The 27,568-nt window shown below is 38.0% G+C and overlaps 2 protein-coding genes across 9 annotated transcripts in view; both read right to left on the bottom strand.

Annotated features, from left to right (window-relative positions):
* Nucleotides 1–641: 641 nt before the first annotated feature.
* On the bottom strand, nucleotides 642–20,955 carry igsf5b (immunoglobulin superfamily, member 5b). 2 transcript variants are annotated; one of them, XM_008425288.2, is made up of 10 exons: nucleotides 20,574–20,955; nucleotides 17,874–17,969; nucleotides 17,353–17,670; nucleotides 12,089–12,216; nucleotides 8,798–8,960; nucleotides 6,772–6,903; nucleotides 3,813–3,837; nucleotides 3,107–3,195; nucleotides 1,933–1,997; nucleotides 642–861 (listed from the first exon to the last, which is right to left on the bottom strand). In XM_008425288.2, the coding sequence occupies exons 2-10, from the start codon at nucleotides 17,920–17,922 to the stop codon at nucleotides 751–753; spliced, it is 1,080 nt and encodes a 359-aa protein (XP_008423510.1). In that variant the 5' UTR covers nucleotides 17,923–17,969; nucleotides 20,574–20,955; the 3' UTR covers nucleotides 642–750. The 2 variants fall into 2 exon arrangements, with proteins under 2 accessions (XP_008423510.1, XP_008423511.1); XM_008425289.2 differs by lacking the exon at nucleotides 1,933–1,997 and having other exon boundaries at nucleotides 769–861; nucleotides 20,574–20,953.
* A 1,267-nt stretch (nucleotides 20,956–22,222) lies between these two features.
* sh3bgr (SH3 domain binding glutamate-rich protein) overlaps nucleotides 22,223–27,568 on the bottom strand; it is a 12,783-nt gene continuing 7,437 nt past the window's right edge. For 6 of the 7 annotated variants that reach the window (XM_008425278.2, XM_008425281.2, XM_017308236.1 and 3 more), the window contains 2 exons: nucleotides 23,725–23,783; nucleotides 22,223–22,858 (listed from right to left, as the gene is read on the bottom strand). In XM_008425278.2, coding sequence (XP_008423500.1) covers nucleotides 23,763–23,783 — 21 coding nt within the window. In that variant the 3' untranslated portion in view covers nucleotides 22,223–22,858; nucleotides 23,725–23,762. Of the gene's footprint in view, nucleotides 22,859–23,724; nucleotides 23,784–25,350; nucleotides 25,381–27,568 lie in introns of all 7 variants that reach the window. The other variant, XM_008425285.2, reaches the window with a different exon arrangement.

Below are 27,568 nucleotides of genomic sequence, written 5' to 3'. Positions count from 1 at the left end.
GTTTCTGAAATGTGACACAAAAACTCATGGCCAGCAAGACAATTAAAGAGCCAGACACTCTACATTCCCCCGCAGATTCATATCTCCATCTCTACCAAGCCGTTCCTCTTTATTCCTAACTATTAAGAAATGCAAATCACCACACACAGAGATAAATCTGGAATTACTTGCATCGCCACAACAGCACTGTCGGAGCAGCACGGCTCATAATGTCGATTTTTTTCTCTGGCTTTTTGCTCCTGCGTTTAACAATCAACTGGAACGTACAAAAGCCAGTCTGGAGGACAGGCACAGGTTTAATAAAAGAGCAGAAATAATCAAATTTAGGCATTAAATGCTTTCCGTCTTGCCTTTTAAGTCTCCTCAGAATCAGTTTAGCGTGTAAATGTTTCCGCTTATCAGTATGTAGAAATGAATCCTTTTGATCTCAGCGCAACATTTGACATGAGGTATTAAAGTTCTCAGACATTCTGCAGGACTTTCAAATATTTATTTTTCTGTAGAACAACCTCTGTCAAAACAACCCTGATGAGTCAACACTGATATGAACATATTTATATAACAAAAATGTTCTATGAATGATGAATCACTTTTCCCGGCATGGATAATTAAAAAAAAAAAAATGAGCAGAGACTATCAGAGCAGGTAAAATCATTATTTATTGAAGAACATCAAGTTCAATATCATTTTATCCTTGTGCTTTGAAAAAAATATAAAACACTACTAGTGAATAATACAAAATAAAAGTGTTTAAACCGTGGTAATTCTTCTGACATTGCTAACTGCGTTGTCTTCTTGAAACTCTGTGTTTCGGCCCTCGGTGTGCAAAGAGAAGCTGCTGGAGTGTACAACGTCAGGGACCTGGTGAAACACATCGGGTTTTGAGTTATGTAGACCAAACACCTGCAAACACCTTCTGTTCTTTAGAGTACATAATACACATCGGGTAAGTAAATAAAAACTAGGATTTAAGATCTGGAGGTTCTCTGGGCACAACCTGAGCTCCGCATTGTCTGGAGCCAGAATGTAATTGAAGTATCACAGCTTAAGTGCGGCTCTGGGATCATGAGAGCTCACGCAGAGCTGCTCCATGTAAGAGCAAGTTGGGAGAAGAAGTCTTATCTCATCTGCAGTTTAAGCATATTTCACTTGCACCAAATTCTTGTGAACAACGCTGTATGAACGCATTCAAATGAACGGCCCACTCATAAACATTAGTCACAGTTAGTAATTCAGGCTCTTGCTTGAATTACCGAGCTCCTCTTAATTTATAATTGACAACTTTTCTTTATTCATCAGGATATTAAGTAAAGACCACATCAACAGGTCTGTGCTGTCTGATGTGTGCTTAAGGCTGTCGCTGTAACTAGTCATCTAAATAAAATCCTGAGGAGAGTCGGCTCCCTTATGATCGACATTGATGACCTGAATTTACTTTGACTTTGTTATAAAGTAATTAAAAAGCTGCAATGAGTGAGTGCTATTTACCAAGACAACTTCAGATTTTAATTCATGTCCATTTTCCATTATTAATGTGAGTTTTTAAAGGAATAAAAATCTCTCTATCTGCTCTGATTAGATGTTAACAAGACGGTAAACGGTGGCTGCAGATTATATGTGACGGAATATACACTGGACCTGTTTGTCTTTGTCAATTCAGGAGACATTTAAACTGAATTGAATGATTTCCACATTGTTTTTTTTTGTGTGTCTATTTCGAATGAATGTTATTGACTTTATATCACTTGTACAACAGCTGTGTGATGAGAGACGCATTTCCTCACGTGTTGGCAGGTTGACGGAGCTACAGAATAGTTGACTGACTCCATTTTTCATCTTTAGTTGATCACTTCCTCTTCCTCTCTCTGTCTCTTTCAGTATTTGTGTAGCTGTCTGGCTCATTCCAAACCACCTTTACGTCCTGTCTCTTACCTTGCGGAAGGTGTCAAAGTTCATCTGGCTACGAGTTCCGACGATAATCTCACTGCTGTCCACATCTGCAGATTGAAAGACAATTTCTTTTTTCTAGACTGTTCCTGTAAACAACTGCAGTGACCCTCACTCTAGATTTAAGGTAGAAAACCTTTGTTCAGAGATATCAAGGGCACCAGAAGCTTGTAAAATATAATTTGTCTGTTGCTGTACAAGTTTTCTTTTGCTTGTTTGCATAAGCAAATAAGCTAAAACAGTGCTGAATTACAATTCCTTCTCAAAAACAACTTTTCATCTTTGACATATGAAAAGATGTACATTTTGGGCGGGGGGGGTTGCTTTATGTGTAAAACCACGTCATGAGTAGTTTATTGCTGGAAACAAATATTAGGGATAAACATACGACATGAGAGGAAAGAAGTATTTAAAAAGATACAGGAACATTTTTCTCAGTTTGGCCCAGGCTTGTTTAAGAAGCTGCAGCGGAAAACTGCCATGTGAGGGATGAAAATGTTCAGTTATTTCTGGAAATCTAGGACACTGCATTGTCAGGACTCAACAGGGGAAGGAAGGTCTCAAAAGTAGCCAGAATGAGTGATGCTACAGTGGTTCATCAGTTTACATGACATGCTGCATGACTGTCCCAGAGTACGTCTTTGAGCAAAGGCCTTGCTTTTCTTGTTTAGCAAGACTATTTACTCAGTGAAAACATGAAGATTTTCTGAAATAATAATGGTTAAGCTCTGCTCTAAAATCAATGGATTTTTTAAAATCATATTCTGCTTTTTTGACATGAACCTGAACTGTTTTCATACTGGCTATTTCAAATGAACATCTCATGTTTTTTGTTTGGGGTTTTTTTTGTATTTATTTAGTGTGTCACAAAACTCCACAAACATTAAGAAAGGTAGCTTGTCCCCTGCATTAAAAATGTACCAGACTGAAAATTAGCAGTATTTCTTTAAGTTATCTTTTATGTCAGCGAATAAGGCAATACAGAATAATCTGATAGGACAGAGAGCACAGATATTTCAGAAGTGATAAATGAAATGCACACTTGGTGCTGCTCAGTTTCACCAGAAGTGGGGACTTGAGGTAATAATTACTAAAACAAATATATTCAGAATGAATCATTTATGTACCAACATTGTTGGTCTGTTTTGCATTTTCTCACCTGTTGTGCTTTCGCTGGAAAACCCCGGGTTGACATTCCCGCCTGTCGCCTCAGCAACCGAACTTCCCCAAAACCCCGATTGGTGGGACCTGCAAAGACCCACAGAGGACGGTCCAATGAAAGAGATAACCTTTAGTTGAGAAACAGCACAGTCACATTGTCAGAAGCCGAGCGGCTGTGAACAGACAATTTCTACTCCCACGGAGAAGTAGTATATCAGAGGGCTCCTGTATTGTTCTCAGCATAAAGTGCATTGACAGATAAAAAATGAGCACCATCATCATCATTTTTTTTACTCAGCTTTATTAGATCCAGCTAAAGTTCCTCAACTACGGCAGTGTATTTCATTTAAGTGAAAAAATGCTGACAAATAAGATGCTTCATGCATTACCGTTGACAATAATGGCCTGAATGAAGTTGTTATAAATTATAAAGACTATCTAAAGAATGTCATTTCAAATTCATGTCTTTAATTTTCTTTCATGATGAGGATCAATAAGACCCTTTTCATTCTCAAACACTGGCTTAAACAATGATTCATGCTGAGTCTTCACATTAGCTTAAATATAAAAGAACTGCAAGAGAAGATGTTGTCCGTCTTTGATTAATGAAAGTTCAACATCTTTGTAGGAAAGTCATTTTCTTCACATCATTGTTAAAATGTGTTGTGTATACTTAAGCAAAAGAAATAACTTTTAAGTCTTACCTTAATACGTCCTGTGGAGTTTTTTCTGAAAAGTAAAAAAAAATGTATATATGACCAAATTTAGCATTATGAGTTATTAGGTGCCAACTTTAGCATTATGTCAGCATTATGCATAGAACCACTCAACCTGCTCATTTCATCCACAGTACAACAATAAGAAAGTTGTAAATGACCTGCTGTTTATTTGCTTTGGGGCCTGCACTGATATTATTGCTTCCAGTTGGTTTGTAATGCAGCAGTAAAAGCTGCTGCTGCGCATTTATGAGTTTTGTAACAAGACTTTGCAGGTTGTATTTGCCAACGGTGCCCATGGTCATGGCAAAAGGGCTGCAATATTATCCAGCTGCAAAAGAATCTTGCCGAGAGAGAGAGAGAGATCTAAACTCTCTCCTTTTATTGAAGGAGAAACCCACCTATCATCGCTGTTTAAATCAAAGCTGTCATTAGCTAAACTGTTGTTTTATATTCATTCTCCTTTCTCGGTGATTTGAAAGCACACGTTACACCTCAGTGAGAGGGATTACACAAAGTAATGTTTTGTATTCTGGAAAGTAAGCTAGATCCTTTGACAGGTGAAACGTCCAATGAATTTAATTTAAATTACTAAGGGGATATTCCCTCGAAGTTTCAAGACTGGACCAAGAACAGCAGTAATGGAGGCATGAGATGGTTTAGGTACTGAAAGGTCACACCTGCTTTAGGCTAATCCCTCAGGCCCAAACCAGAGCCACGTTTAGCTGTGGTCCAGAATGTGTGCAGAGGATTACAATGGCTTAAATTGCCTACATTTTTTTTTTTTCTTATCCCACAGAAATAAGTATCCTTCCCGCTTCCAGAACAAGAATCCCTGCCTGTATCACCTCTAAGCCTTAATTATGCTAAATGGAAATATCCCTAATGATATGATATTAAGACTGATTGTTGCATTATGAGAGTGGAGAAGGTATTACCATTCATGTGAAAACAAAAAAGCCACAAAACTGCCCTTGAGTCATAATCACAGCCATAAAGAACTAATCAAAGACTTATCTAATCTATCCAAGAAGGGCAGCTCACTTTAGGCATGGCCTCTCCTAGAAGAGCTCTATTATTTTCGTCACTGTTTTTTTGTTTTGTTTTCAACAATAATGATAATCTTCAGTAATGTAAGAAAGATAAATTTCTTGTTATGGAGAAGAAGTGATGTTACTGTGGGGAAGGCAAGAGTGCATCCTTATCAAGCAGAGCAAATGAAGATGCACAGAGAAGTGGCGCGTTTGGAGGCACAGGTTGTTTTCCGCCCATCTTTGTTTCTTGGAGAGCAATATGAATGGTTTTCAATTACAAAAATATAGACACAGTATATATACAGTCAGAAATCGGAGACCGCAGTGTGTTTCTGACAGGCTCCACAGCAATGTTTCTGAATCCAGCTGGACAAACTAGCTGGCTGACAGATAACAACTAGCCATCCAGATGAAAAATAATTGGGTTTCCCTGTGGGACGTATATCATGATGGCAGGATGAACATCCTAGTTAAAACCCGTAGAGGAAGTAATGGAGGCTACCACCCACTGGCAAACACAATGGATTACTGCCACGGAAACTGAACACACATTGGAGGACAGACATTGCTGACCTAGGAGTCAAGCTGATTGGTCAGGAATGACACCCCTCCACCCCTACCCTCTCAGGGGAAGTTTTTGCATAAATGGTGCCCTGGGAAAGTCCCTCTGCACATTTTGTGCACTACAAAGTGTGGCATTTACTACCCATTCACCGCCTACGCAAATAGGAAAAGGAAAACTTGTTTGGCAACTAACAAATTATGTTTTTTATGAGCTTGTGGTGCCCTTAGCACCTACTGCCCTGGACAGCAATATCTCACATATCAAAAACGAGCACCGAGTCCCCCACTGTTAGGCCGTTGGGGGCAGTATTATGTGTTTTCCACATATTGCAGATGCAGCTCCATCTCAAATGCTGTTTGATCTCCCCTATTTAAAGGAAGATTCTTCTTTATCATCGTCTTCTGAACAAGGAAATTTCTGTCTTGTTGTATTAAATATCTTTTTCTACAAAGGTGAAGTATAATGTAAAACTAAATAACATGTTTTCTATGATGTTTAATGTCCAGAATAATCTGTGTGCTCTCTACGCGCTGCGGCTATGTGTGCCAGTAGATCGGGTCCATTCAAATTGAATGAGTCATCCAGCAGAAACCAGGAGCGGCCTCACGTTCTCAAAGGCACACTGCATTTTTGTCCAACTTGTCAACAGCAGCGATCCTGTTTGCCTGCAGACTGACAACCTGCCCAAGGTTACTACCGTCCCACACAGAGTAAAACCGGGACGATGAGTTTTTGTTGTACTGCAGCTGCAACATGCAAAAGTTTGGGAACTTCCAGAATCCCAAAACCGGTTTTAGTGACGCTGCCATTGGTTTTTTTTGTTTTGTTTTGTTTTTATTTCTGTTTTTGCTGTTGTTGTTGTTGTGTTGGCTGTTTATTTTTTATGTTATTCCAAAGACAGAGTAAACACTGGCAAATTTAAGGAAATACAAATGACAGCTCCCCCCCACCCAAAATTTTAATGAATCCTCTAAATCATCAGTGTAATTATGGCATATACCTCAATTATTCAAAAAGATTACATTACAACAAACAATTGCAAACTGTATCCTTTCTTCCTACCAGCTCTCTGCCTTATTTATTGTTCAACACCTCCAAAACCCCCTTTAACCTTTTTATTTGCCCCTTATTGGTGTGCACACTGTTCTGCTTACAGCTGATGTTCTGCTTTTGTCAGAAAGGATTCAGAATGCCCTTGTTGAAGGCTTACTACAGGACTGCCCCAGCATGCAGCCGGCCACCTCTATGCTTTATTATACTTTAATCACAGTTTCTGAGCTGGAAAATTGTGGTCCGAGCGGGGCGTTTGTTCACTTAGAGCAATTTCAGGAAGGACAAAAGTGCCTACTTGCTTTTCTGCTACGCCTGTAGCAGAGGACAGTGCAGATGGAGAGCAGCACCAGCAGCAGAAGAGCAGCGAGAGTTGCAGTCACTGCCACCAGGACTGTGCAGTCCTCCTCTTCCTCCAACACCTCAGCGACTGGAGAGAGAGAAGGTCACATTTTTGTTTCATTGCAGTGTTGAGGCCGTGGAAAAGCTCAGCAATTCAGTAACAGATATTCAGACGCGCAGCAGCGAGATGAGAGAAAGATTGTGGATTTTAGACATGAGGGTGTTTGTGGAGAAACACGATGAAAATAGATTTTAAAAAGACTTTTCAAAGCTGTGGCCCTTTCAGCTGTTTTCAACCTGTACACTGCTATGATTCAAGCTCATGCTGTTTCAGTTTCGTAAGCCTTTCTTTTCTCCACTCCTCTTCTATAACAGCCGCACTCTGTGATGATTCACTTGCTTCCCAAAACAGAATGAAAACTGTAACAGATTAAAGCAAAAAAAAAAAACAAAAAAAAAAACAAGGACCTGCAGAAAATCTTTGAAAAAATAGAAATTAAAGATATGAATTTAATACATGTATTGAATTCATATGACATTAGCTAAGCATCTCTACCACAAATGAGGAGAATCATAGAGGGCAAAATGGAGCTATGAATGAAGTAGGTTGACCAAGAACTGTTCAGTAACTAAACTTTGATCTTTTCAGGATCAACCATTAAGATATAATTTATTTAGTTTTGCTTGTTTGTTTTTAATTTGTGGGATTGTGTTAAGAATTATCAATATTTAGTGTCTTACCTACTTATAATCATCTTTATAGAAATAAAGGTTAGCCATTTATGTTTTCTCCTTTAAAGAAATAAATTGACAATGGAGGGCTCAAATTATAAGCTAACTTAGTGTTTTAATAAGGTAAATGTAAAACCTTTAATGCAGTTTGAGTGAATGTCAAATGAAGTATTTAACTTGAGGAACTTTGTATTGATAATTTTATTCTATTTATCTACTTTGTTCCTCAGATCTGATCCCAAAATACAACAGTTGGTCAAATTTTAGAATAAAGCTGTATTTGTATGAGACGAGGACATTTGTCTGAACACGTTTAAACAGAGAGATAACTGGTGCTTAGAGAGGCAGATAAAAGCCTCAGTTTTGACTGCTGGAATCTTTTTAGGAGCCAGAATAGTTTATTAGGAACATTCTTTTCATTCCTCCACTTCTACTTTATCCAAGACAGTAAAAGCAGATTGGCAGGGTACAAATCAAACCCTCGTAGCGGACTTGTACTTTTTGATTTATGCTGAAATATAAATAAGTATATATTTTTATGAAGAAGGCATGCTAAGCATTGAACTATGAGTTGAGTTGAACTATGATCATTTTTAAATCATGGGTTTCTGCCTCTGACCACCTGTGGAGGCCAAAAGACTAAATTATGCTGTCAAAGTAAGATTATAGGGTTTTAATTTGTTTGTGTTACTTCATATTTGTGGTCACTGGATCATTAACTTTGAAAATATCAGACATTAATGTTTAGACCTGCAGGACTAGTTTTTATAATGAGATTACAGAGGATACTTTGCACCTTCCCATTTAGTGTGGAGCGACTTGCCAAAGACAAAGAAATAAAGAAACGTAATTTATTTATTTCTAAAAAATAAATTCTATTTATATTTTTCAAAGGTTGGCAATTTAATTGAAATTAATGGAAGTTGCACTTTTACTCAGCTTTTAAGCCATAAATACTTTGGAACAATGTGAGTATAAAAATAAGTTTAACATTTTTGTTTTTATTTGCACCTCTGCTGATGCCTTTAACAGATATCAGTGCAGAGATTCGAGGCGAAGGAAGACTTAGTGACAGCGCAGTTTTACGCTCCACAGTGGAAATACACACAAGTGGTAAACAGATCAAACTCCAGAAATCAAATCCTCCTCTACACAGCATCACTTAAAAAACATTATCATCTAAACCTTTAGGCACAACAAATGTCTTAAGATGCAGGAAAAAAAAATTCTTTTTAAAAGCTTCTTCTCACCCACTGTTAGGCTGACGCTGCTCTCCAGAGGTTTTCTGAGGGCAGACACTGAGGCCAGACAGCCAACCACAGAGCTCCTCCCGGCCTGGATGCTAAGGTTGCTGGAGACAGTGAAGAGGTTCTCCTTCTCCTCTGTGCTGATGTTGTATTCATCCCGACTCACCTGAACCCCGTCGACCAGAGAGAAGGATATTATTTATCAAACCGACTGCAACTGATCAAAACCTTTTTAATATCTAAACTAATTTATCTGCAAAGTGGCCCAGACAGATGAACTTTTTAAGCACACATCTGTTGACATACAGCCAATGAAATACATTGTTTTCTTTTTTTTTACAAAAAACCCCACACACAATGTCAAAGGTCCTGACTTTGAAGTACCATCTTTCACTGCAAATTACAGCTGTAAATATTTTGGAGCATGTTCCTCGAATATGTTTGAGGACTAAAATTGTATCCATTCCAGGTCAGATTTGTGTAGTGCAGGACTAGAGGTCGTCCTCTCAACAGATTCTGCCTCCTGAGCTACTGATTGCTGCAGCTTCTCCAGATGCTGAGAATAATGTTAATGCTGCTTCTCTAATTAATGCTCTACTGGTTCAATATGTCAGATTTACATGAATAGATGATTTGCAGGTGTGTTGTGCACTTTCCATTATCAGACCAAGAATTCAGCAAAGCTCTGTGAGATTCTACTATGCTTTTATAAGTGAAAACTTTTCACAGCTAATGCTAGGTATTGTATGCTCTACATGCAAATATTGAATGAAAATAAATTCATTTCAGCATATTTTTGTAAAAAAAAAACATGTCTAGTTTGTTAAAAATGCAGAAACCTACAGAGGTAAGGAAACAGCTTAGAGTAGGTTGTGGTCATTTTGTCATTAAAAGTTGACCTCCATTTTAATAATCAGATCACAGAATAATTTAGGAAAATGGTTCAGGAAGGATAAATTGATCAGAAACCGAAAAATAATTATAGTGGAATAGATGCTCAATCAAATCAGCTTTTTAATCCCCTGAAAGCGGTTAACTGAGAAGCTTTTTTTCCTAAAATAGTCACATTAACTGTAAGAATGATTACAGGGACATGCAAAAGTCTCCAGTCCCTTTCAATTTTTTCCACATCTGTCATTTTATAAACACAAATTCAAATGATTTTTTTGCGGAAAAAACACAAAGTAGCACAACTTCCATTGAAGTGGACGGAAAATCCAACTTTTTGAATGAATAGATTTTCTTAAAGGACTGGAACTGTAAATATTTGGGAATGTACCAGTAGTGCACTAAAAAAAACACATTCTCAGTGGATGTCAATGGCGCAGAAAAAATGGGCTCAAACTGCTCTGTTTATTTCAAAGTCCAATTTAAAGGCTCATGTTACAAATAACATTCAGTATTAAGGTTTGCAGGAGAAACTGACCACAAACTCAGAGGGTTACCACATCTTCACATCTCTTTAAATCTCAAGATGAACCGATGAGGTGAATTTCCACCTCTATGAAAATGATTCCACAGAGAGCAGAAAAGAAAACACTGGTGGCTGCAGAATGTAAGTAATTCCTGGGGCATGCCTGAACGCAGGTGAAGGTAGAACGCTGGCATTTTTGATGATTTAGTTCTTGCTAACATTCACAGGGAGAGAACAGAGCATTCTCTTTCTTCAGGTTCAGACACATAAATCAAGACTCATCTCATTCAGACCAAAGCCCAGTCCATTTACTGAAAGCTTAATGCAGTGATATATAATGCATTAAAGGAAAGTCTACCTTCGCAGCAGCTTTTACTCTCTTTCTCTCTCTGAACTACTGCAGGGATGTAGCAAGTCTGGAGTACATTAAATGGACTGATCAGGATTTTTTAAGAGAGTTTATGTTTAAAGGCAATAAAGAATTAATACTTTACATGCAGTATATAATTTTCATTGCATCTTCATTTAGTGTAAATCAGATTAGTTGGTGCTAAAAGCTGAAATTAACAGCCCATCTGACAGTGTCGAAGACCAAAGCAGATTTTTTATTTATTTTTTATCTTAAGACATCTTAAGTCTCAAAAATACCTCAACAGTTTATGGTGACGATATTTGATTAACCTTTGGGCGATTTTACCTTTGCTTTGGGCATTTATCTACAAAGAAGGTGATGATTATTTATATGGAAAGCTAAGGTGTTGTACCACCAACAATCTTCATTTGTGAAACATGTAATGAGCACAGTGAGTTAGACATCTGCTCGAAGAAATCTATTTAATGATTTTGTAAATCTCTTGAGAATCTACCTGCTTGTTTTCTGTAAGTATGTTTGCAATAAAAATGGAAACTTAGATATATATATCGAAATGGACAAAAAATTTTAAAGACGACAAATATTTTGTCCCTCTGAATATTCAGGTCAATATTGTCAGCCCCACCACAGGATTTTCTGGTTTTGAAAAACCTGATCATATTTTAACGTCTCAAAAAACACACACTTGCAGCTTTGTCTTTTTTTGAAACAACTTTCTGACTTTGTACATATAGCCATGTAAAGTATTCTCTCAATGCACATCTGATTTATTAAAATCTTTGAAAAGTCATTCGTTTGCTAGCTTCCTCTCTGTTTTGATATGACTCCTTGATAGTTTGGCTCTTAACATATATTTTTTTGTGTGTGTGTGTGTGTGGTCCCAATTAATCACACACAAAAAACTTTTTGAAATAGTTGTCCAGTTTACAAAACAAAGCACTTTGCTTTGAAGCGTTGTGCTGCACTACATTACAGTCCACACATCTGTTGGACTTGAGGCGAACCTGCCTTAAAAGTAATCTGTATCGTGGGTTTGGATTTACTTTTTCTTTGGTTATGATTCATATCAAAGAATCTGAGAATTGTTGGTTCAAACTTAAGGGTTCATATAACAGTGATTGCCTTAGCCACAAGTCATTTTTGAGAATTGAGTTGTTTTAAAACAGTAGCAGTGTGCTTTGGTCTCTGACAAATTGGTAGTTTCAGTCTCATCTCCAATAATCTGAATTTAAACCAAATAAATGCAAAAAAAAACAAACAAAAAAAACTGGTCCAATGTATTTTTGGTAAATGACCTGATCTTGTATATCACTTTATTTACTTCAAATGATCCCAAAGCCATTTAGACTACATTCAGTCTTTCAAAAACGTATGTTTTTTTTAAGTTAACAAAATTATTTCATGCTTAACTGTGGTACATTAAATGCAGCAAAAACATCCTTATGATGACTGAATGTAGCATCACCAGCAGCAAACTAAGAACATGATATACGTGTTGGGTATTTACCTTTTTGTCATGTACCTGCCATTGCAGAGTGGGTTCAGGGTACCATCCTGCTGCTTGGCACTGAAACAGGACAAGCTCCCCTTTAAATGCCAACCGGTTCTCTCCAAAGACCTTCACATTGCCCTTTTCTGCAGGAGGAAAAATATTTAAGTGTGCTCACATGCTTGAATCAAGGAAAGTTATTTTTTGTGCTCTTTGTATTTATAAATATATTCCTTATTTTTTGTTAAAACATTCTTGAGTTAAGCTGAGAATCACTGCTCTGCTTGGCCTGATCCTTTACAAAAGATGGATTCCTGAGTGGCTGTTCTGGTCTCTGATTCTCACTTGGCTGACGAATCCCTCTCCCTCTATTCCCCTTCATCTCCTTCTCTGCCAGCCAGATGAGCTGCTGAGCTCCCTGAGAGACACAGTATCACTGTGAAGTCAGATGCCTGGTAAAATGAAGGGCTGTTGATGAATCAGTGAATTCCTATTGACAGATAGATAATTGGAGATGCTTTGGTAGTTTGTCTGTGCATAATGACGAGCCTGTATTGATTAGGGTTTAATCCTCTGATGTTTTGTACAAATCATTGCTGTGCTTTTTGTGCCACATGCTTTCATTTGATGGGTTGATTTCTTGTCATGGATGTTGTATCTGATGTGTGGACCGACTGATTCAGATCGGGCAACTGTAGTTGCTGTGGAACCAGCAGCCTAATTGGCACCGCATGATGGAAGGATCTGGATGATTTCTAATGACTGATGTGCCCAAACAGAAAAAAAGTGGTGCCTGAATCTGATGCATCTAATACTATGAGAATTCGAAAAACGAGTACATCTGCAATGCTTCATAAAGGCACCTTAATCTTTATCACGTTTTACTCCAGAAATAATCTGTATTTAGCTCCGTCTATCTTCCCATTATCTCTGACCATCTTCCCTGTCGTTTTGTTATAAAGGAAAGCATCCTCACAGCATGATGCTGCCACCACCGTGGCGTATTCAGGACAACACAGCGTTAAATTAAAAAGTGCTCTTAAAAACAATTGTAAATGACATAACAGAAAAGTATTGTTGTGATGGCTGAATGTCTGAAAGAGCAGGATCTTCTTAAAGAGACAGTGGCCCAATTTCAAGGCGTCAAATTGTGAAGTCAATTTTCTCTCAAGTTATCTTTGATGTACAGCATTTCTATGACAACCTGAGGTAACATAATTATTTGATTGTGCTATAAAATGGCACTACGTGGCTGGAAATTACATAATAACACCCCTTTAAATTAACTGTGCACATCACTAAGAGCCTTTCCCAGCTTGTGTATCTGCCATACCTCTACAAGTCATATTACCGCAGAGAGGTTCTATCTTCTCTGATTTATACCAGAGATCTGCAGCTTGTAGTCAACAGCATATGCGGTCGTATTGATCTGCTCAAGTGAGGAGTTTGTGTTGATGTACTGCATTTGTGATTGAGTGAGCAACCAGACACACAGCAGTCAGTGTGCAGTCACTTTTACATAATTTCCAAACAGAACAATTAAAGCAGAGAGTGGTGGAGGAGAGTACACACAGTCAATTGGCCTCACTGTAAATTTGTGGCTCGACTCGCTCTGTATATTTGAGTCCGCAGTAAACAAATCAAGAGCAAAGTTGCTGACTGTTAACTTGCAGTGACAGCATCTGCGATTAATTCAAAGGCCATGTCAAACCATAGCGATCTCCTGTATCAAGACCCGGGAGGGGGCTGATTCACCATACACTACTGTTAATGGCGGCACGTGTCAGTGGGGATTTGTGGCACTGGCTCTCTTCGTAATATATTGGAAGCAGTGGGTCATTGGGTTTTTTCTTGACTCTGCAGTGGATGATTCCATGCTTTTATCCCCCCCTCACCCTTAACCCGAGTACTCATTTTAAATGCAGTTACTGTAAATGAAAATATGGCTAATAACAAAAGGACAGCAGGTCCAAACAAACCCTGCAGATTCAAGAATCCAGTCAACTTTTAACTTGGTGTAGCCAGTGGTTTTTGCGGCACTCCTTTCAAAAATGAACATATACTCAGTTTCATTGCTTCCTACAAAAGTAAGTATAAATGGCTTAATTGAATTTTTGTAAATAGTTATTGATCTGCCCAGCGGCAGACTGGCGACCTGTCCAGGGTGTACCCCGCCTCTCGCCCGGAACATTAGCTGGAGATAGGCACCAGCAGCCCTCCCGACCCCACTAAGGGACAAGGGTGTACAGAAAATGGATGGATGGATAGTTATTGATCCTGCAGCAGACATCAGCATTCAGTAATTGTTATAGATGTTAAAAACAAAAATTAAAGACCAAATGTACACTCATGAAAAATAAATCGACTTTCATGTATTTAAGATGGAAGTCAAGAACATAATAAAGAGAAAAAAGTGGTTCCAAACAATAAACTTTAACTAAGTCAATATTCAAACAATCTTGAAGTATATTAACAATTTATCATAATCTGTACGACTTTGTTACTGTGACTTTGAGTTTTAAAGTTAATGGCCTTTATTTCGGTATGTTCTTGTGATTTATGTTTCTGTTCCCTTTTGTGCACAGTCAGACTCTATTGAGCTATTGCTTCCCCGTCCTCCTGTGCTTTCTTCTAATGTTCATTGAGTCATTGTCCATCGCCAGCCTCCCTGAGTTGCCTTTACCTTTCTGTATCCAAGCAGCTTCCAGGCAATTAATCGGTTTCACCTGTTACTTGTCTCAGAAATCACCCTAACAGCATATATACCTCCTGATTTCCTTAGACCAGGGTCAGACCTTCACATTATTCGCCCTCTGGCTTATCAGTGGCTCCTTTTTGTGTGATTTCCTTCCATGTTGTCTGCAGTTCTGAAAGTAAGTTTTTTTTTCCGTGTCCTTTATTAAGTTTTGTTCTTTAGCTTCTGCCTGCCTGATATTCAACTGGTTCCTGGTCATTTAACCTTGCACCATTTCCTACTTTTGTAGTTTTAGTCATTTCCTGCCTGAAAAATTGCAAAAGAGTCACCAAACCAGGATGTTTTACACCAGGCATCAATTTACTCCCACCAGGAGGGCATTTTAAAGCACTTGGGATAAAATTAAAGCACTTGGGATAAAAACTTTTCTCTATTCTACTCATAGCAAAGTCATTATAAGGAAATATTTAACTTTTTGTTGTTTTGTGTCACAATCAGTGATATTTTATAAGTATTAAATAACCTGAACAGAAGACGGAAATGTGGCACAGTATGATGTTTTCATAAAATAGTGTACATTAAATTAAACATGCGATTTATCATCATATAAAAACTAACTACAAGGAGAAAGGCATTGGTCTAGATACATGAGATGGAAATGGTTTGTTTATGGATATAACATGAATGGACAGGTTGAAATGGAAATGCTTATGTACAAAATGGGGCCACAACTTGAAGAACACGTTACTTTTCGTAGAGTCTGCCTAAACATTCACGGAGCTGTGTTCTGTGATTCTTAGTCTTAACATTTTGCTGGGGTTGTCGCCTCTATTTATGACTAAAGTGGGATGAGAAAAAGTTTAACATTCCTGAACTGGTTGCTAGATGAAATGGTATACTCTGTCTTATGAAAAAGGAAAGCCTTATCCTGTTCTCAGCTCCTATCCAGTATGTAGAAGTGTTTTCAATAAGTAGGAGCGTGATAAATGAGAGATTCTCCCACAAGTCAAGATTATACTGCAGCACTCCTCAGCTTCTGAATGCAAGAGAACTAGCAGTCCTCATCAAGTCTTGAATCTTAAATTATCTCACAACCTCTGGCTCAACGTTTGTATAAGAGCCACAAAACGAGGAGGAGAGAGGAGATTGGCTGCAGGTGGAGGCTGTAAATCCTGCTCTGCTGCTTCATTCGACTGGCATGGAGTCTATCCGTTTCCAACTTGTATTTATAATGGCAGTCCAATCAATTCCCTGCCCCCACCCACACTGCCATTAAGCCGTTGTCACAGAAACCATCAAACATGTTGGGCAAACTTCCTTCTGCCACACAGGCCCCAATAATTCCCCCCACTCTATGATTGATCCTTTGCATGCATGTTCAGTCGCCTTCGCAGAAAACTAAAAGCTTCCAAGCTTCATCATTAGTTCAAAGAAAGGGACTTAAGAAGTGCAAGTTGAATGCTGCGCTTCTCCTTTTGTCTTTTATTGAAGCGGGGGTGTGTGGGCGGGCAGAATTAAAGCTGCTGCACAACTTCTGCTGTGTCCCTTCTTTTACCTCTGTTTTTACCCGTGCTGCTTTCTGCTTCATCAAGGTTAAATTCAGTGTGTTTCTGCACTCTATCACATGGAGTTTTTTTTTTTTTTAGAGACAACTTGCCATCTGCTTGTTTTCTTTGGCTGAATTGTGTGAGTGCGTGTGCATGCATGTGTTTGTGCACACACTTTTGTTTGCCAGAATATCCTTGGGAGAACCAAAAAAACCTCTTAAATTTTCTGCAGCAGAAAGATAGCGATGCACTGAATAAACATTAGACGTCCAGATTTGCAGTGCCTATGAAAGTGTTCATGCTCCTTGATTCATTTTATCATGTTGCAGCCACAAAAATCAATGGGTTTTAGAGGGATTTTGTGATCAACCAATACAAAATGGTGTATAACTGTGAAGAAGAAGGAAAATGATAAGCAGTTTGCAGAATTTATGCAAACGTAAGGAGTAAAATAAGACTGGAAATTGGCTCTTTAACCTACATGAAACCCATGTTGTGTAATGGTAAGCTACAACTATGCACACCATCCTTATGGTTAAATATGATGCTGGCAGCATCATGCTGTGGGATGGTTTTATTCAGCAGTAACGGGGAACCTGGTTGGAGCTAGTGTGGGAATTTGGAAGGAGCTAAAACTCAGATAATCCTGCTAAGAGGTAGCAGAAAACTTAAGACGGAGCAAAATTTAACTTTGAACAAGGACAAACCTAAACATACAGCGAGATCAACATAAAAATAAAGGAACAGATTTGTGTTATAAATCTATGCTCAGAACTAAATTCAATTGAGAATTCACGACAAGGCTGAAAGTTGATGTTTGCACATTATTTCCATCCAGACTTTCTTTTTCTCCAAATTTTTACATTCCCAATTCACACTTATGTGCTACTTGGTGTTTGTCTAAAATGTTGCCGACACCGATTCTGATATGAAATCTTTCTATATTTTGAGAAATAAACAAATGCTTAAAATCCTACCAGAGTGTGACATTTAATTGCTTCGTCCCTGACGCAGACATGCACACAGATGAATGTGCTCACCTTGAACAAGCAGCTCTGCCGTCCTTCTATCAATGAGCTGCAGATCACAAGCAACTTGTCCTTGGTGGCTCCTCTCTGTGTGTCTCAGGATAAACTCCCAGCATTCTGCCTTTGGTTTGGAGCATTTTGCAGCTGTTATGTTTGCGTTGATTGTAGGTAAAACACCATTCTGCTTGTCGATGGTTAGTACTGGTCTATTTCCTAGCAGCCACGTCATAAGAGTCCAAGCAGTGTTGGAGGTGCTGCACCTAAATCTGGCCTCGTCTCCGACAACAACCGTCAGGCTTGCAGGAGTCAGATGCATCTGTGTTCTTGCAGCTAAAGACGTGATCAAGATCATCAGTTGTTTTACACGCATCATATATCTAAAACACAAATATTAAAAGGATCTAAAATTTTACAAGAAATTATTAGATGGTGTCATGGTTTGTGTTAAATGGAAAAGTCAGCTATATCATCATTAACTGACTTCTGTGGAAAACCTCTATCTAATCAAGAAGACGTGTTTGTCTGGACCTTACCTTCAGTCCACCATGAAAGAACAAGCACTAACAGAGGAAGAATCTCCATATTTAAAATGTCAGTCCACCCAGTCAACTGTTGAATGGCAGAAAAGCCTTTAAAAAGAAAAAACATTGATTACATGCACAACATTCACATATTTATCATCTGTTGTTTTTCTTTGGAGAGGGTCGTGAGGCATCTGTCTTTTAAATCTTTTGACTTACTTCACGTCAGAAAGTGTCTATTTATCTGATTTCTTAATTCTCATTTTAACAAGAGGGGCAAATATGTTTTGCTATGGACCGGTTTGGTTTGGACAGCTATTTTCGTTAATAAATTCATCATTTGAAAACTTTTTTTGTGTTCACTCGGGTTATATTTGTCTGACATTCGATTTTCTTTTTTATCCGAAACATTTCAAGTGTAACAGAAAAACAGCAGAAAACTGTAATGGGGTATGCAGTTTTTTGTGTGTTTTGTTTCACAGTGTGCACCAGCATTGGGTATAATCTCATAGATTGTCTCAATAAAAGTTCCAGATTGATGAAAATCTGGTGTAAAAATTTGCAGAAGCCCCAATCCATTCCAAAGTATTTAGCTCAGGCATGCATCTTTTTCTGAGTTGAGAAGCTTCGTAAGACTAAGTAGAAAACATGACAAAATATCTGTCAGACCAGGCCATTGATAGTCCCACCAATAACTATCAGATGAAATTTTAATCAAGTTTCCACATTATGTTCTTCATAATAATGAAAACAATAATGTTGGGGTCCATGAAATGCATTTAGCTTTCTGGATTTTTTTGGCGCTCGTGTTTTGGAGTCAGAGGAGTTGCAAGACAATCCCCACCAGAGGCTTCCGCCATCAAAAATGCCCTTAAAATGACTGAATGCCTGCTTGACAGCCCAGTCTTTCTTGCCTAACTTGTTTACATCTGCACGAAGTGTATTTGCATAATGCCTCTACAGTAGCTGAGTCTGGCACAGTTGCAAACAAACAATGAGCAGCTGCTTCACACTCCACTGTTTATAACTAATCTGTGCCAGCAGGGCTTTCGTGAAAGAAGTCTCAGTGCTCTTATACACGAAAGCAACATCAGGGACTAGCAGCACAATTACAGACCCTTCAAATCTCTACTCGTTTCATCAGTATCTGCTGGAAAACAACACTGCACTCGACTTCCGAGATCTAGCTCTGATACACCTGTCCAGAGTGACTAAATATGGCAGAGAAGAATAGATTCAGCTTAAATATTAATCAGTTTTCTATCATAGACATTTATTTTAATATTTTTGGATTCAAAACCCGTGCTTCACTTAAAAACAAAACGGTTTTAAAACATTTTTACAGCATACATCTTTTAAAAAATTGTTCAACAATCGTACATCAAAAAGGAACAGTGGTACTGGCCACTTTGGCAGTGGAAAATGTTTTGCAATTTGAAAATGATGACGACTTCTTTAGGAATGTTTAAGCTTTTTGAAATTGTACATGTATGTCTGCAGTCGGATTCTTTATGAGTCATTTTGAGATGCTCTCTTTCAGTAGAGATATCCTACTATTGGGTTAAAAATGCATTATTAAGAGATTTACTTGGCAGCACGCACTGCTTGAGCTTTAAAATTCAACACTTTGTTTAAACCTTCTTTTTAAATTGTGTCTGAGGAAAACTGTACGACTGGTGTTTTTGTATAATGCATGAAAACGCGGCGGCAATGTGAAACTCCAGGGTAATTTCCATAATCATTATCATAACTCCCAACACCTTGTTTCAGCACATCTGAGGTTTCCAGGCTGTGGTTACATTTTTACTGCAGAATAAATGCGAAATAAAAATAACTTCTGAAGCTCGGCTGATTTAAATACAAAAGGTTAAGAAGTGGGGATTTCTGCAGATAGCATCCGTTAGATCTAATGCTAACCTGATGATGCACAGGTTTTGTGAAATGTATAAGCTTACCCATTTGGGAGATTGAGTAGAACATAATAAGAAAATAACCCAACTTGAATGCTCTTAAAGCTCCACATTAGAGAATTTGGTTGCAGGTCTTTCTTACTCATGGATCAAATCCTGATTGAACACGTTGAAATGGCTACAAAAACTAAACAATATCTGAATTACAGACACGGTGAACAAGTGATCTAGCATGCTAAGACATTAGCACATTACTATAAAACATGTATTTGTTCTTTATTGGGAACAGGCTTTAAGCAAATCTGAACTGCATTTATATTAAGTATAAAAATATATGTTTCGCTTTTGTCTTACAAAATGTTACTTTACAGTTATGTTAAATATTGCAAAATTAAACTTTTACAAATGTGTGGAACTGTCAGAAAAATAAATAATCTTGTTTCCTAAAAGAATATTATGTGAAACCTGAGAAACTGTTCTTTGCTGCATTCTTTCTCACCCTGTTTGATAAGCAAGCTATGCAAACAATCTTTTCCTGCGAAATTACTTCACGAGTGTTATGCACCATTTGTAACATTGGTCAGTGAACCTGCAGCTGTTATACTTACTTTAAATTCAAGTCACAGTATTACCACAAATTGAAAAATGTACCATTTAACTAAAACAAAATCATCAAACTCTATCACGGTCCCATGTCTGACATATGTGTTTCTAAGTTATTTCTAATTGACATTTTAACAATAAAATGAAAGTATATTGAACAATAATCATCCATAAACTCTGCTTCCTTTCTTTGTCTTACCTCAGTCTGGTGTTTCTGTGCATAAACACACTAAGCAGATGCATATCAACCATGCCGTTTCTTCTTCTTCATACCTGGTGTTCGGTGATCTCATCCAAAACTGTTCTGTTAAACATTACTGAGCTTTGGGAACTTTGTCCCATGAGACACACACAAGCTCACACACACACAGAGACTCTGCAAACACAATCCACTGATTAATTTGTGAGTTGATTTACCGTACATGTTTGGGTAAAATGACTACCAATTTTTCAACTTTGCTATGGTAGGCATTTTCTTGGAGCCCAGAGTTATCAGGGGTCCCATTTTTGCACCTAATAATAAACACGTGGATCATATTTTTTCATTTATTCTGTTAGGAACATGTAAATAAGATGATTGAGTGGCTGTCTGTACATTTTTTGTCTAAAGTAGCTTAAACTAAACAAAATTCAAGCATTTGTAGCAGGATGTTTGGGACAATGCTGATGTTGTGGATCATTACAATGCATATTTCTGCACCTGTTTTTATATGCTTTGATTTAATTACAGGGAATATATTTTATTCATTCACTTATCTTCCATGCCACCTTTTAAGCCTGTGCAGGATCACAGCAGGGGAGCACTTGCCAATCACCAGCGATCGACCTTTTAAAACACAGACAATAACCACACTGTCACACACTCACACCTGGGATCAATTTATAATTTTCAATTAACCGGAGTACCCAGAACCCAGACATGCATGGGGGCAAACCTGCAAACTAAACACAATGAGATTCAGAATTAAACTGAAATGGTTTTAAAGCTGTCATGATGGATATATTTTTCATATGACCATTTCTTTTGTGCAATGCTTTGGTATCAGTATAAATGGGAGGCTTTTCCTAGAGGGATAATATTTGCTCACAGTTTTGCTTTTACTTTCTTATCATCACACTGTAGCATACACAATTAGATCACCACATAACCCATCTGACACATAAGCCGGACAATCTGCCACATAAGTATCACAGTTTTCACATACCCTGCATACTGAACATATGCCCCACCTCCAGTGGAAAAACAAGCAAACAAAATAATGCAGGTGCAATTAAAATTTTGTGTTTGGCTAAAAGTGATCATACACCTTGATGGAGCTCGTAGATCACTAAGATCTAATTTCCAGATGTTCAGTTAAGCCTTTAACTGAAAGAAAAGCAATGTACCCAGTCATAAAACAGCAGAACACTGTGAACTCTACCACATTAGTCTCAGTATAGATAAACGTTGAGGCACATCTTTCAAAAAGACAAGACTTTAAGTTCCTCCAAATGTCTTTAATATCCTTATGGCCAGACTAACATCAGAGTTGTTTTGTAAAACTCCAGCTTTCATAGTGGTAGTATGGTATATTGTGTGCTTAAAAACAGTATTTTCACATCATGATTAAACATCATAAAGTGCAAATAAAGACTCAAATTCAACATTTTGTTTAAATTCAATGTATACAGAAATTGCATCTTTCAACTGATAATGGAATGGTATTGTTTTTTCTTTATTTTTATGGCATAAAACAAAAAGTTTGGTCTTTTATCATGTTGGTGGGACTCTGAAACAGTATTTAATGAAGTGGTATAAAAAGATTGAGAACCACCTATTTAAGTACTCAAAATAAAACAACATGAAGCTTATCAGTCTAAAATTGTTTATTTTTCTGCTGTTTCCATGTCTTAGTTACACGTTTCACTCTTTGTTCAACAAAGTGCATTGATTAGTCAGGAGTACGGGTAGACAAGTACTTGTAAAAATGGTAGATAGTCTGAATCTTGCAGCATTTGTTCTTCCTTCTGGGCAGCATTAAAAGTCTCTTAAAGCACTCAACTGATAAAAGGAGGAAGTAAGGAACAACGCTGGAATAACGCAGCAGAACATTTACAAGAGAGACAGCCAGGAGTTTTTAGTTTTTTTTTGAAAAGGTCACCTCCTTCTAAGGTTAGAAAATTACAATTGCTAAAAGTAAAGCATGAGAAACGTGGTTAAACTGAAGAAATCTGCATTTTATAAACGCTGCTAATTACAAACACCATTCTGCTCTTCTGCAAAATTTCATTATGATTTGTGTTTGCATGCGAAATATAAAAACGAAGTCAAAATTGCAGTCAAAAGGATAGTTTCATGTGGTGCATGGGTCAAACACGTGACTGATGGTTTCCAGAAGAATCCAGTGCAGAATCGGTGGGCGGAGTTGCTGGCCAACAAGTTTGAGGGGATGGTGGGACAGACGTCTGAGGTTAGGCAGAGATGGAATAGGGAGCTCCTTCGGGCTGGTAAATAAGACAAACAGATAAAAGAAAAACCAGGTCACACATTTTCCCGGTGGTCTGACCATGCTGCCACCTCTAAGCCTGGGCCACCCTGCGTGCCCGCTCCTTCAGGGCCACGTCTGAAAGCTCACTTAGCAGCTTGTTCTAACAAGGAGTGACAGGGGGCTCGCAGGCGTGGAGAAACAGCCAAAGAGAGGAAACACCGGATGCCTGCTTCTCGGCTTTTGCAGACCAAACATGCAGAGCGGAAGCAGAAGACACGCTTTAAAGATTAGGATGATTATCACCACAACCATCACGATCCCCATTAAGATCATCACACTCTTTGCCACTCCCTCAGAGGATAAAAACGGGTAGTGCAAAATGTTTTCGTTGTGACCCAATCTGATCTCCCAGCACAGTATGCTCACTGAAGCTGATCACAGATGGAGCCAGTCATAAGAGGCTGCTGCATTTTTATGTTTTTTTTTTTTGGATGAGGTCTTTAAACTCCTAGAAGTACTGAGGCGATATGGAGCAAAGAATCGACTGCACTGAGAGGTAAATGTTAGTTTCTTCTGAGTTTTAATGTAAAAATAGTAAAACACGCCACTGCACTGCAGAGACTCTTGTGCTGCTGCGGCTGTGCCAGGTTGATTTATAGGTGTAATTTTGCTTTTTGCCTTCTTAAAGAGCAGGGTCAAAAAAGAAAAACAAACTTCAAAAAGATTTGAGGTTTTAATTAATGTGGTTGAAATAAACGCCAAATGATAAAGTGAAATGAAAAGCAGATCACCGACTTGTCAGTCCCAACAATGCTGCACTGCCCTCCAGTGGTGAAACACAGCCTGTAAAACCAATCAGTAAAAGATGGCAAAGTGCTTTACCAGGACAGTAGATGCTCTTCATCTTGACATCACTGTAACTACTCAGCCTCCTCTTCTTCCTGGGAACAACAAACAAACAAACAAAGGGTTTTGGTTTTCAACATGAACACAAATCGTGAAAGATGGCAAGAGGCGTTGAAATATTTCCCCAAAACAGAATACATAAGCATATTTTTCAAATAATTTTTTTAATGGTGAATATAATAGGAGACGTGAACATTCCTGGCGACACAGAATCTGTTATTTATTGTGTATTCTGCCATGGTCAAGCCCTATTCTGAGGCCGTTCTTTGGTCTTCGTGATGCTGTTTGTTCTCAAATGTTCTCCAGCAAACATCTGAGGCATTTACAAACAACCATACTCAAACTGAGATTAAATAACACTCAGGTGGACTTCATTTACTAGTAAGTTGACGTTTGTAGGTATTTTGTTTACCCTGAATTTTATTTAGGGGCATCAATATAAGGAGGTTGAATACAAACAAACTACATTGTGCTGATCTATCACATAAAATCAAAATAAAGTGCATAAAAGTTTGTGGCTATAAAGTGACAAGATCTGTACAAGTTCAAGAAATATGAATGCCTTGCCAGGTGCTGCAGCTTAAAGAAGAAACATCATAGTTCATGTTTTTTTAGATCAAAAATAGCATCTTTGGCTCGGTTTGACAGAAAGGGGGTCTACAATTTTGTCTTACACAGAGTCCACCTACATTCTTAGATCCCATTAAACTAGAAAATATTTCTTTCTCTTAAGACTATTTGCAAAGAATGGAAATTACCAGCAGTACTACCTGGGTTTGTTTCAACGCTTCTTCTTCTCCATTTTGACACATTAATAAGAACTATGTGGTGGGGGGTTGTGTACAGTAACATCCTGGTCCAAGGGGCCTTCACTTGTTAGTGGTTGAAGAGTCAGAGAGTTAAAAATGGGGAAGACGTAATCCGAGAAACGTGCAGTGTTTTGCAGGGTGAAGGGACAAAATACTTTTCAGTGTTACTGACAGGGATTCAACTATAAAAACGGTCCAAATCAATTGGTAAAACAGGTGAATTATCCATTGTGAAATTTTTCCTCTTTGTTGTCCTGCAAGCATTGTGCAGTTAACACTATGTGCTCACTCTCCTGTGAAAACTGTCACATTCACTTTGCACTCGCTTTGTTTGGAGCGCTATTGGCAAAGAGAAGAAGAGGTCATGACTTCTTCCAAAAGCAACAATCCTGTAAAGTCTGTGTACCCATCCAAAAAAACCGACATATCTGAGTTATTCTGTTTTACACTCAGGCAGATGCAAAGGACTTTTTTTTTAAATGCCCAAGTTGTTCATAAAAACAAGAAGTCAAAACATCCAGACAGACTAGAAGAAAGTGCCTCTGAAGAAGTTTTATAGGTCTCTGCATCACTGAGCAAGTATTGCGTTGAGTCATCCCTTAAGTATTGCACATGAATAAGAACCTGCTGCAACACTCCACATTTGTGCACAAATGTGTGGCATGACATACAGCTGACTTGGGGAAAAACAACAGTTTTAGTTTTGTTTGTGATCAGATCGTGCAGAAAACTCCCAATCTCAAGTATGATTCACACCGTGCCAAGCAGGGAGGGAAATAATCCAAACATATACCTCTTGTAATTCTGTATCTTCTTCTTCTTCCTACAGAAGATGAAATCAAGATAAGTCAAGTTTTAAAATATCAATAAGTAGTGAAATATTGGTCCATATAGTATTGCTGTTTCCATCATAACACCACTTCCACCTTAGGAATTAAGACAAATACATGAATCATGCTTCAAACCATTAGGCACTTCCATGGGAAACTATGATAAAAGCAGCATGCAGCACACAAATACAAAAAAGAAAGAAAAGGAAGAAATACTAAGGTTTTCAGAGGCTAAAAGGTGTGATGCCACAAACCACACCAAGTCTACCTCACTGCCTTGTTCTTCTTGGTCCTGCTGGGAAGGAGGGACAAAGACAGAGACAGAAAGGAAGGAGCAGAGAATGCAAAGCAGTGAAGCAATGGAAGCTCCGGCTGGAATGTCAAAGTAGAGCAAAGCATTTTCCACCTGGCATTTAGAACGATGAAATCTCTATATTCTGAATCGTTGTCCAGCAACAGACATTGGACAGCGCGGTGCATTATAAAATGATGTATAAAATACTTTACTGTCTGTCTGACTGAGTTCTCTGTTCAAGTTGAGAAATGTGTTGGGGGGGCACTTTAGACTGACTTATCGTACATCCTATTTGTGGTCAGAAGCTCCAAGACAAAACTATTGAAACACCTGCTGAAGTCGACATTTTCCATCAGAAAGTCAAAGATTTCACACCATCATTGAATTTAAAATTCAACATTACTACTATGAGTATGGACAGATGATGGGTGAAGTAAAAACAAATTGGTTACACTTGTGACTCCAGGATAACATTCAGTTCATAAAGATTTTTCAATTTGGAACGTCACATTAAACTTTTGTGCAGCCTGGCAGATCAAACCGTGGTTAAAAAGAGACTCGCAACACACTCTGCTGCTTCAGAAAACTATAAAAACTCTAGACTACCCAACTATTTTAAGAGACATTCTCTTAAAGCGATTGTGTTAAAAGATCATGAAAGTATATTGATATTTGAAACGTACAGGGTTTTGCAAAAATGTTCATACCCCTTTAACATTATTTCACTTTACATGTATACACTGTAATGTACTTTACTGAGATTTTATATCATAGACGAAGTAGCACATACTATAAATGTGACATAAAAGGCAAAAGAGAGATTAATAAGGATAACATATCATCCTTTTTATATTTTTGTTAGTAAAAAATGTTGAAAGTCACATATCCTTTTCCATTTCCATTTATCTTGACACTGTGCACAGAAAGGAAGATGATAAGGAAAAATCTCCCAACTTGTCAGAAAACATTAGCAAACAGTGTCTTCTTGAGGTCAGTGAGTATCCATAAAAACATTCAGATGCCATCTACATGCCAATGAGTTGTTTTAAAGCTGCTGCCATCACAAATGTAAACAGTTAAATATTTTCTAAGTTCTGTTGGAAATTATACTGGAACTGTGTGCTTGGGTCAAATGAAACTAAGATTGAGCTTTTCTGTAATTTCCTATGCTTACTGTTAAACATGAAAGAGATCTGTGATGCTGTGAGCTTGTTTCTCTTCTAAAGTCCCAGCGGACGCTGTTGAACTCTTTGCAATACCAAATTTTGATCAAAACCTTGTGGACTTCTCAAAAAGTTTGAAATGGGTCACCAGTGGATCTTTCAGTTGTGTAATGACTCAAAACACAGATCGAAATCAACAAAGTAAAGATTCCCAGTCATAAAACTTGGTTTTGTCTTTGGGGATCTCAGTCACAAGACCTAAATCTGATAGAAAACCTGTGGGGTGATCTGAACACTCCTCTCTTCAGCATAAAGGAGGACCAGGGACTCTAGATGACCAAGAGAGACCGTGCAAAGACTAATCAGCAAAAATCCCTCTCTCTCTCTGCGGTCCAACCTTGATAGATGTTACACAAGTAAAAGTGTTGTGGTTTTGGGAAAAAAAGAGATGTATAATTACCAGCATAGGTGCTAATAAGTGTATGGCTGTTAATTTAGTAAGAAACCTAAATGTGTGAGATTATTTTACTGTTATGAAAAGAAATATTCTAAGGCTTTATGCACATTTTCACCAGTGGTGAGAAAAAGCCGCAGGGTGCAGCAGCAGGAGGCGTCAGAGGGCGCAGCAACATGACAACAAGGACAAGATGATAAAAACAAGAAAGCGACTCAAATAGGTTGAAGAAAGGTAAAAAAAAAATATAGAAATAATAGTATATATAT

The sequence above is a fragment of the Poecilia reticulata genome, linkage group LG13 (assembly GCF_000633615.1).
Source record: "Poecilia reticulata strain Guanapo linkage group LG13, Guppy_female_1.0+MT, whole genome shotgun sequence".
NCBI classification, from domain to species: domain Eukaryota; kingdom Metazoa; phylum Chordata; class Actinopteri; order Cyprinodontiformes; family Poeciliidae; genus Poecilia; species Poecilia reticulata.
Note: the sequence above shows the minus strand (reverse complement) of the source record. Positions and strands in the feature narration are given on the sequence as shown.